We start from the raw sequence: 11513 nt of genomic DNA on the forward strand, positions 1-11513 counted from the left end.
TTTTTCTCCTTATGTTTCTGCAATCCAGCTTCATACCTGTGGTCAGGCAGGTAATAAATGGCACAGCCACTTTCCAAGACAAGAGTGTTGGTCACTTACTCCATGTTTAATAGTTATTACCTGTGTTGTCCTCCTAGGATATCATCCACAAAACCAAATTGAAGACTCCTTGACAGAAGTTCTTTTCTTAGGGAAGTTCTTGTATTTTGTGCTTTTGCTTATCATTTTGTATGGTTTTCTGCACATAAACTCTAACACACATGTGCACACATATTCTCACACACCCTTTAATTATGATAATTGTTTATCAGCTGAAAATTAGTGGTTAGGGAAGACTGCCTCTTTTTAATTGAGGGTACTTTCATCTGCAGCCAGCACTCACTCAGTGTATGCTTTGTCTCATGAATTTATTCATTTTAGTGTTTGGTTTTCTGGGCAATCTGCCTAGTTTGATTTTGTTTTTGTTTTTTAAAATTTATTTATTACAGTTTGCAGTGTTCCAATTGCTTAGAGCAGCTATTGTGTAGTAATAATGGAAAGCTCCATGCCCTCTCTTTAGTAGCATTTGGTTTATCTTTCTTGTGCTGTGCTTAATAACTGGTGTTTAATGAGATCTTTCAGAATACCATTCCTCCCTGCCCCCTTACCCAGAGACATTCATGACCCCTTTTTTTCCACTTACAAGGAAGTTAGAGACAAAATATGTAGATGTTTTTGTAAGTTAATTTTATTTTATGAATAGTATACAAAATACATTCATCATGACTAGAAATGTAGGACCAATATCTTTTATCTGTAGCATATATTCTTGATTTGTATAAAAGTAACTTTAAAATTCCAGTTTATTTAAATAGTTAAGCATGATACAAAAACACATACACATAAAGTTACTACCACTGCCAGTCAAAGATGCACTCCTCCTTTAATCAATATAAGTGGAGCTGGCATGTATCTGTTTCATGTTTGACATTCTTATGGGCTGTAAAATAAGATTAAAAAAAAAAAACTAAGCAACATCTTTTAGCATTTGGACAAAATTGTCCCCTGGCTAAAACTAATGTCTGAGCATCATTTCTTGGGCTAACTAGATACAGATCTGCACAAGGTACATTCATCCATCCATCCATACTGTTATACATAGATTATCTCACAAGCCCTGGAAGGAAGTACTTGTTTTTTGTTAGTGCTAACCATTTTTGTCATAAATGGCAAATGTTTCTAATATTACTGTCAATTAGTGTTTTAACTTTCAGTGCTGTTTTAATGAACAAATGCTTTGCAATTAGATATACCCATTATTACAAGCTTCCATTTATCTTTCTACATGAAGACTAGATGGAACCATTTTTAGGATGCACTCATGTAGGCTATAAGCCCCAGTCCTTATAGAAGCTGAGTAACAGAATCCTAATAGATTTTTTTCTTTTTTTTGGAAAAAGGGTATATACTAAATCTCTTTTTTATTCAGAATTAGATTATTAAAATCAAGATATCACATGAATAGCTAAGGTTTTCTTTTTATCATCAATTGCTGAATCCATATGTGATCTGAAAGAGAATTGATTGGAGTGTTCTGTTTAACATCCATCTAATTACCAGATTTATATTATTGCCAGCTTTCACTGGAGTGTTTGTGTATGGATAGAGGAAGAACAAAGATTTCTCCCCTCTTCTGGCCCTACCTGATTTTGTTTGAATTTAGTTCCTGGTAGAGAGACCTGCTTCATTCCTCTGTCCTGGCTGGGAAGTCCTCAAGAGCTTCCATGGGGCACCCACTGTCTCACTGGGGAATGTGCTGACTCTCCTATTTCTTCATACAAAGAACTTAAACAAGAAATGTGGCAAATAGGGAAATAAGTATACATTCTTCTAATACTTACTTAGAGAGTCCAGGTCTTAGATTTAAGTTACATGCATAAAAGGAAGCATGCTCTGCTCTCCCAGAAGTGATTCACTGTTGCTTGTTCAGCTCTTGACTGGTTCAGCAGCTGCATACAACCCAAGTACACAGACTATAACTTGCATAGACAACATCCAACAGAGCCATGTTAGAGACCCAGGGTGCACTTATCTCTAGATCCTGGAGAAGGAGGCACCCTTTCTTACCCTGTCTCCCTATTTCTACCCTGTCTCCCTATTTCCACCATCCTCAGACCCAAGGCAAGGTCCAAAGCAGATGAAATAGGCTTTTCTGTATTTGATGGCTCATTAATTAATATCCTGAGTCCCAACTGTAGAAACATCTTACATAAATTACATATCACCTTTTTTTCTCAAGGAGCATAAAGTGCTTAATAAACATTGGTTAATGCTCTTCCACATCTTTCCAGATTAGCATGAGACTGTGGAATCTCTACTAAATAAAAGGAATCACAATTAACTTCCTCTGCTTCAGGTCCCAACTCTGGGTGACTTGGTTTGACTGGTAGAAAGATAGAGTTTCCACTCTGCCTTATTGGATTTTATTCCATCAGTTCCAGTTTTGGTACAGAGAAAACCCTCTGTAAGACTACATTCTCATTCTCCTCAGCTTCCTTTTATAATAACTGTACACAACAGGATGATACAAAAAGTTAAGTGTCTTGTCTATACATTAATATTCAAAATACAATCTGACATCATTTTTTCGTGCAGCTTTGAGCCCAATAGTAGACATTTCTAACAGACCAACAGACCACTTAGCTTCCCATGAGCAACATGCCAAGTGCCAGGCCGTCATGCTCTGGAGCCAAACTAGCTCTGGAAAGTTCTCAGTGTATTTCACTAGAGAGGCTGATAGTATGAGCTGACAGTTGAGTGCCACCCTTAATGGGATAAATCAAAACATCCCACTCATAGGAATGGCTATAGAACCAGTCCTATAGGTAAAGTCTTTAAGATTTGCTTTAATCAAACAAATTGTCCTTTTCTTGTCTCCCAGAATCCAGGAAATGTCCCTTCCTCTCTGTCCTGTGTGCTCCTGGCTAGTGTCTTGAAAGTCCACTGGTCAGGGCTGGGAAGCCACGGAAGCGGCATTGCAGACGCCCTCTCCTACTCCCTCCCGATATGATGCATCTCAAAATCTGTCTTATGCCTAGTCTTGTTTTCTCTCTCATCTCCCCTCTTTTCCCCATTCTTCCTCTCTTTCTTACATGTCTTAGGCCTGCTAGAGGTCTTCTGAGACACTGCTTAGGTCAGCGCATGATCCCTCCAGCTAAAGGGCTGACCTAGTAGAGTCCAGTGATCTCCTGGAGTCCTCTTGTTTTGTGTGCCCTAAGGCTTCAGGGACTGGAGCAGGTAAGTCATTGGGCTTAGAAAGGGTTTCTCTAAGAGGAGTAACATGAGGATTGAGTAGTAGTGTTCTTGTCACTATTCTCTATCTGGGGTTACATTCTTGTTAGTAAAAAAAAAAAAAAAAAGTACTATTAAAAGTCACAAAAAGCAGCTGGCTCCTGTGTAAAGGTAAAGGTGTAAACTCATATATGCATAATACTGGCAAAAGCTTGTTTTCTGAGAATGCAGGTATACTTGTGCTTCTAGAAAGAAGGTTGTGTCATGCATTAAGCAGGCGGGGTGGAGTATAACACCACGGAGTTGTAGTCTGGGGGTGGAGAGCAGCACAAATCCTCCTTTCCCAGCTCTGAGTTGTCATGCGCAGATCTGATATGTCCACAGCTGGACAGGAAGAAGCCAGGCTTGGTGACATCGGAAAGCCCTGACTCCTTACTTTTACTGGTTACTCTCAAGCTAAAAAGAGAAAAGGAAAACAAATGTACAGAACAGGTTTCTCAAAATAAGGCACTAGAAGCCACTCTCTTAGTGGGACATTTGTCCACATCTGTCCTAGAAATAATTAGGGAGGCCATCTAAGTCTCATCAGATTTTCTTTGTTCTAAAACTGCACACTGGCTCCCTCATGCCAGCTTGGTGTCCCTGGGCAGAAGGAGAAATGCCAGTGGCTAAGGGTGTAATATATGATTAGTTAGTGTAAATCCATAATTCCAGGTAGAAAATAACTCCAAGACTTGGGTATTCTGAAGTCAAATAGCTTATATAATCAATGGGAAAAAAAATGTCTTTACCCTGACTTGCAAATAGCCACGTCAAATCCAGGGAAACTGAATATCAGTTCATATGGCAAAAAATATGATTAAGCTCAGGTCTGTAGAGTGACACTTATCCAAGTGAGGCCCAAATACAGTCACATGGAGGCAGAGGGAGATCATGACCACGCAGAGAGGAGAAGTCCATGTGAAGATGGAGCTGAGAGGTTCAGCCACAAGCCAAGGAATGCCCCAAACCACCAGAAGCTGGAAGAGGCAAGGAATGGATTCTCCTCCACAGCCTGTGGAGGGAATTTGGCTGCCGATACCTTCGTACTTGTGGCCTCCAAAACTAAGAAAAAGTAAATTCCTTTATTTTTAAGCAACCACATTTGTGGTAATTTTTAAAATCATTTTAAGAAACAAAGAGTGTTACACACAAAAGTGGTACATCTATCACATCTGTCTTTCTATCATGCTTGTGTTCTAGAGGGAAAGCTTTTTAAATCACGAGGCTGTGTTTTACTAGCAAGGCTCCAGGGTCATTCTGTAGGTTACATCCAGCCTAAGATGGATACAGGAGGAAGAGAAGCTTCTCCTATCTTCATATTTTAATTTTTTGTTGTCGTTTAACAGGAGCAGGACCAAGAAGAGAACCTTGTGAATGGCTGGTCTGGAGGAACACATCTGTGTTCTCAGAGAACAGGACACAAATTATGGTTTTGTTTTCTTCAACAAAAGTCAAGAAAAAAGTAGCCACCCACTTACTGATGTGTTCCAAAATAAGAAGAAGAAAAAAAGAACAGTATTTTACTTTCTCCTTATATCCATCCTTTCCTCATTGTGTCCTCTAATCTGCTGTCTCAGCTCTGGCACTTTTGTTGTGCTTACCTTAAAAGGAACAAGTATGCAGACATTTGTATGGAAATGTCCTTGTCTTTCCAACTGACTTGGTGAATTAAGCTAAGTATCCTATAGGGGGATTTGTTGTCATCTTTACTTGGATTTAGATAACAGTTCAACAAACTATAGCCCACGGGCAGGCCATCTGTTTTGTTTTGTTTCCTTATAAACCAGAGCTTGATTATATATAATTTACATACTGCACAATTTACCTATGTAATGTGTGCAAATCAATGGTTTTCAGTCTTGTAGTTTGGATTTTTAATGGCCGCCAAAGGTCCATGTGCTAAATGGCTGGTCCCCAGGGTAGTGCTACTGGGAGATGGTGAGACCTTCAGGAGGTAGGGCTTAGTGGGAGGTCCTTAAGTCACAGAGGACATGACCTCAAAAGGGACTGTGAAACTCTGGCCCCTTCTCTTTCTCTCTTTGTTCTTGGCCATGAGGCAAGCAGTTTGCACCACCACAAGCTTCCAGCCATCACATCTGACACTCCCATCTGAGGCCCAAAGCAATGGGTCTGCCTGATCTTAGGCTGGAATATGCAAAACCAGGAGCCAAAATAATCCTTTTCTAAGTTAGTTATCTCAGTCAGGTATTTTGTAATAGTAATGTGAAGCTAACAAGTATATACACAAATTGTGCAACCACCAGCACAATTTTGGAACATTTGGACACTCTCCAAAACCCAGATCCATTAGTAGTCTCTCCTCTCCTTCCATACCACCAGGCTTGGCAACCACTGGTCTACTTTTTGTCTCTAGATTTGCCTACTCTGGGCATTCATGTAAAAGGAACTATATAAGACATATATTTTATGAATAGGTTCTTCTATTTAGCATAATATTTTCAAGGTTCATCCATTATGGTTTTGTTTTCTTCAACAAAACATACTATAGTATGTATTAGTACCTTATACTTTTTATTGACAAGTACTATTCTATTGTATAGATATACCTCATTTTATTTATCCATAAATTGATGGGTATTTGGGTTGTTTCTACTTTTAGCTTCTGAGCAACTACTAACCTGTAAGAACATTATCCCAGTAATGTATAAGTGTTCTAATTTCTTCACATGCTTTGCAACAGACTTTTTGATTGCAGCTATCTTCAAAGGTGTCAAGTGATATCTCATGGTGGTTTTTATTTGCATTTCCTTGATAATTAATGATGTTGAGCATCTTCTCCTGTATTCACAGTCATGTCTACTTGTTTATGTATTGCCTGTGGCTGCAGAACTGACCAGCTCACTATCTGGCCTTTGAGAAAAAGTCTGCTTGATCCCTGACTTAAGAGGAGTGGGTTCTGCCTTTAGGTGAAAGGGGCAGGCATTTGGGCCAGGAAAGGAGAGAATGTCTGCTTGGACAATCAGAGGTAGAGACTAGCATAGAGTTGCTGAAAAGACACCTATGACCAGTCGAGTAGAAAGCACAATCCCAAGCAATTCTGGCAGTAATGGCCACAGTATGGAAGGGGAAACTGACTAAACAAGCCAGGGATCTGTGGAGAAATCTCAAGTGAGAAAACAGTAACAGGATCAACAAGAAGTAGAAAGTCCTTATTTGGAAGGGCTGAGTTCTCAGAGTGGCATGTCTTAGGCCTGGCAGTAGTGGGACCTCTCTGGTACAAATCCTGCTATTCCCGGGAACAATGGGGGGTCATTGTTTCCTACTCCCATAAGCATGTTTCCACCTATACCTTTCACAGCTGGGCTCAGGAACCTTCCCTCTAAGGCTCTGTGTTTCATGTGTTTCGCAGGAATTTTGTGAACATTTTCCCCTCTTAAACACTAGCTTTCCTTCCTAGAGTCTGGTATGCATTTACTCAATTTTATGGCCCCCTTTCTTGCCCTTTGGGGAAAAACAGCTTTCTGTTCAGGAAGGCAAGTAGTCTAGTCCTCAAATATCCCTCATTAAACCATCTTCCCTTGTATCTTCCTTTACCCTCCCCACATCAGTTGATGACAAAAAAGGTGCTCGGCTTCCTTACTCAATCTTTAGTGAGGCCTTGGGTTTGCTGTCAGTCCAGGTGAAGCGTTTCAGCAAAGGGGAGGTCAGCAGAGTGCTACTGTCCAACTGATAGTCCTATTGGGGAACAAATGAAGAAGGTTAAACACTTGCCTGGCCCAGAGCGGTCCAAACTAAGTCTGGGGGATGATACTGGGATGTACCTCTGAGGTTCCTCCAGGTGCTGCTCTTGGTCTCCACAGTCCCTGCCTATTGACACAGATCTACATATCAGCAACTACAAACTCCAATCATTTACAAGTAATGTCTATTCACAGTGGCTTTGAAGCCCTTCCTCCTGAAGGTAAAGTAAATAGACTTATTAAACAAAAGGAAAACTGCAGGTAACAGGTTAGCACTTGCCACAGGAAACTTTTATGTGAATTACATACATATATATAAACTAATTTTGGCAGATGATGGTTGGCTATGCGTATGCTTTCATTTGGTGGTTACAATATGTAAAAAGTCTGGGAAATTATAAAGATATAGTTTGATTTCTTGAAGATTCTACAAAATTTTCAGACTCTCCTTGTTCATAGTTCCCAGTGATTAGATTTCATGGAGTTGTCTTTAGCATTGAGTTTTATGTAGACTCTCCATGACTATTAATACGGCATATTCTAGAAAACAGACTTCGTATCATGTTCCTGACTCCCCTAAGGCTCTTACTGAGTTGTGTTCACATCTTTATCAGTAAACACCTAAGCAAACAAGCAAACTGTCACAGTATAGCTATCACTGCTATATTAGGGTTAGTGTTAAAGTTGAGAAATCTTCCATGTTTTGCTCCGTATTGTTTTTCTGGACTTGCACCCTATGTACCAAGCAACAAAACAAAATTTCCATCTACGTTACCTTTGTGTTTTGCTAGTTAAAATTTAAATGTTTATATTTTTAAATCATCTTATCCCTCTGTCTGGTGTGTTCAACATGTTTTTTTTTGTGTGTGTGTGAGTGTGTGTGAGGGGTGGTACTAGAGATTGAACTCAGGGGCACTCGACCACTGAGTCACATCCCTAGCCATATTTTGTATTTTATTTAGAGATGTGGTCTCACTGAGTTGTTTAGTGCCTCGCTTTTTCTGAGGCTGGCTTTGAACTGGTGATCCTTCTGCCTCAGCCTCCCGAGCTGCTGGGATTACAGGCGTGTACCACTACATCCAGCAGGTTTTTGTGTTTTTTAAAGTGACTGTGCTCGTCTCATAGCCACGTTGACTATGTAATGATATTTGAAAAACTTTCAAGTGTTGTTCTTCCAGGTCTTTGTGGAATACAATTATCATCAGCATTTCTCTAACTTTAATGTGCACAGGAATCTCCTGGGATCTGTGACAAGGTGGTATCTAACTCAGTGGGTGTGGATGGATCCTGAGAGCCATTTCTGGCCTGCTTCTAGACTCTGGCACTGAGCTTGTTTGGAGATCACATTCAGAGTACTAGGATCTGCCCTGAGAGAAGTGCCATCCTGCCCAACCTTCCTCTCCTCTCCTTGTTCTCTCAACCTCACATCTAGGGCTTTGGAAAGAAGAGCTGGGAGAGGCTCTTGTTTGCAAGGCTGTCTTGGTTTTCTTCTCCCAGTGTGTCTGAGTAGGAACATGGCTGTTCAGCCTGCAGAACCTGGGGGGAAAGGGACCAAAAGCCTAGGTGGACTTCTGGACTCAAAGCTGCTGCATCACAAGTTCTAGTCACTGACAACTAGAAGTTCCTCCACTACTTTCAAGGAAAGAATATATCATTAAGAGCCAAGATTCTGGGGCTGGGGCTGGGGTAGAGCGCTCAGTGGTAGAGCGCTTACCTAGCATGTGCGGGGCCCTGGGTTTGATCCTCAGCACCACATAAAGGTGGGTAAATAAAATAAAGGCATTGTGTCCAACTACACCTAAAAAATAAATATTTTTTTTTTTAAAGGAGCCAAGATTCTTAGAAACACATGAAATTTTTAAGGGACTAAATTTCTACAAAAAAGGACTTAGGCCCTGGAGTGAATTATGGCTCATCTTCAAACCATGTAATTCACTTTCAAATTAGTTTTGCATAGCTAAGGCTGGTTGTCAGTCTCCCAAACACTGTCATGTTTTTTGTTTGTTTGTTTTGTTTTTTGTACTGAGAATGGAATCCAGTACACTCCCTGTACTTTTTCTAAAATTTTACTTTAAGATAGGGTCTCATTAATTTGCTGAGGCTGGCCTCGAACTTCCTTTCCTCCTGCCTCAGCCTCCAGAGTCACTGGGATTATAGGCATGCACCACCATGCCCAGCTGATACTGTCATTTTAATCACTGCTGATTGCTGACCTTCACCAAGAGCTACTAGATTCCTAGAGTTGGTGTTTGGGTGGAGCCAGGAAAGGGTTCTGTTAGGATGCACTGAGTAGCTAAACTTCATGACTTACATCAAACATGGAGGTGGTATTTGGTGAAAGTTCTTCAAAGGTTTTGATTCTTTCCAGACTCAAGAATTTGAAAGCATTTACATATCTAATGAAAAAACAAAAAGAATAATTAAAACAGGAAAATGCACTTACCTTTGATTAGTTAGGAGTTTAGGGGCACTGTATTGTGGCTAAGTTAAACCAAAATTCCATTTTCTATAATGGTGATTGAACCCAGGGGTGCTCTACCACTGAGCTACAAATCCAATCCTTTTTATTTTTTATTGTAAGAGGGGCTTATTCAGATGCCCAGACTGGCCTCAAACTTGTGATCCTCCTGCCTCAGCCTCCTAAGTTGCTGGGATTATAGGCATGTGCCACCACTCCCAGCACAATTGCCTAACTTACAGCTCAAGTTTTCTGCTGTGCCCACTGGGAATCTTCACAGCAATAACACTTCCTACCATAGGTGTCAATTCACATGTCATGGTTTTCAGCAAAACTCCAAAAGGACCCACTGGGTTCCTTTGTGGAGTCAGAAAACATTAGACCTAGAAGAGACCTAAAACATCATTTGGCCCAAACACTTTATGAGAGTAATGATGCCCAGGGAAGAGATGTAACTTTATCACGTATAGATCCTACTTCCTACAAAATGTGGGGTGACAAATAAAATGACATTTCAAGGTTACAAAGCTGATTTAGTCACATAATTGAGTATTAGGGCCAGTCTTGTATATTCTGTACTGTGAATACTTAATGGAAGAAATGAATAGGATTTGCATAATTTCTTGATTGCTACCTACTGTTTTTTGTTGACAACGTATTAGGGAAGACCATCAGGGATATCCATTAGACAGTTACTCATAGGTAAGTTCACCTATTGATTGAATTTCTCAGGCTGATAATCTATCACCATTAACATCCTAGGCCAGCTCCTTTTGAGGCATAAGGCTAAGCAACAAACATGAAGGGTCCAAATTACTTTGACACTGTATTCCCACCCTCATCTCTAACCCAATCAGGCTTTGCTAAGGTATTTACTCCAAGCTAGTTTTCTCTTCTTTAAAAACTGGATGACTCATTTGCTTTGGTCTCTTGGTGTTGCTGACCTGAAATCCATCATGGGGCTAGGCTGCCCACTGGATTTCTTCAAAGCCTGTCACAGATAGCTATCAATGTTTTCTGATTGTTGCAATTCTTCACCATTCCTTCCATGGTGGCAGAACTGAGGTCAAAATCTGAGGACTGTGTCTACTGCTGATAAAGTAGACAGAATGCCCACAAGACCTTCTAGTGGTCCCAAAAGAGGTCTTGATTGCATAGGGTACAGGAAGGGTCAGAACTCCTGGGTTAGATCCTCTTTTCTTCCATTTTTTTAGCCACAAATTTTGACAAGTTCTCCTCTTTGGAGCCTTAATGTCCTCATTTGTGTAACAAGCTATATGTACTTCACAGGATTGTTTTGAATATAATATATCCAAAGAGCCCGCACAGTGCAAGATGGCAGCACATGTCTGTGTAACTATAATATGAGGACTGAATATGTTTAATACATATGTAATTATGAGCACTAACGAGCAAATCCCTGGCCAGCAGAGGCCCTCAATAAATATTTGTTCTTTGTCCCTCCCTTCTTTAATCTCCTCTGTGGAGTAATTACTAGCTTGGAGTAATGCAAGATATGTTAATTTGTTAAATAAGAAAAAAAAAGGCCAGTTTTATTTGTTTAGTTTCATCTCAGTTTTAATTTTAAAAGTTAATGTAATGGGCGAAAAACAAAGGGGATGGTTCTAGAGTAAGATTAAAGAAACCTAAGAAAATGTTATGTGTTATTCTGGATTCTTTTAAAAAAAAAATCTATAAAAGACATTTGAAGAAAATTATGGAAATTTGAACATTATATGATATTAAGTAATTTCTTTGGTATGATAGTTTTGGTGTGGTTATACAGGAGAATGTCCTTAGGAGATATATACAAAGGATTTAGGGGTAAAGTATTATAATGTGATAAGCCCACTTTAAAATGGTTCAGAACAAAGAAAAACACATAGCCCACCCCTGCCCACATTTGAACTATATATACAAAATATGGCAAATTGTTAACAATGGTTGAATTTAAGAGGTGTACATATGGGTGATAATTACTTAATTCTTTTCTCTTTTTGTTTGTTTCTTTTATCTTTTTTTTTTTTTTTTTTTTTTTTTTT

General features: G+C 39.7%; 1 protein-coding gene across 1 annotated transcript in view; it reads right to left on the reverse strand.

Annotated features, from left to right (window-relative positions):
- Positions 1-705: 705 nt before the first annotated feature.
- Flt1 (fms related receptor tyrosine kinase 1) overlaps positions 706-11513 on the reverse strand; it is a 201730-nt gene continuing 190922 nt past the window's right edge. Inside the window, exons 29-31 of the mRNA XM_048800762.1 lie at positions 9325-9409; positions 6914-7008; positions 706-3726 (exon numbers count right to left, since the gene is read on the reverse strand). Of these exons, the coding sequence (XP_048656719.1) occupies positions 3540-3726; positions 6914-7008; positions 9325-9409 (367 nt within the window). The 3' untranslated portion in view covers positions 706-3539. The remainder of the gene's footprint in view (positions 3727-6913; positions 7009-9324; positions 9410-11513) is intronic.

This window comes from Marmota marmota, unplaced genomic scaffold (genome assembly GCF_001458135.2).
Source record: "Marmota marmota marmota unplaced genomic scaffold, marMar, whole genome shotgun sequence".
In the NCBI taxonomy this organism is placed as follows: Eukaryota; Metazoa; Chordata; class Mammalia; order Rodentia; family Sciuridae; genus Marmota; species Marmota marmota.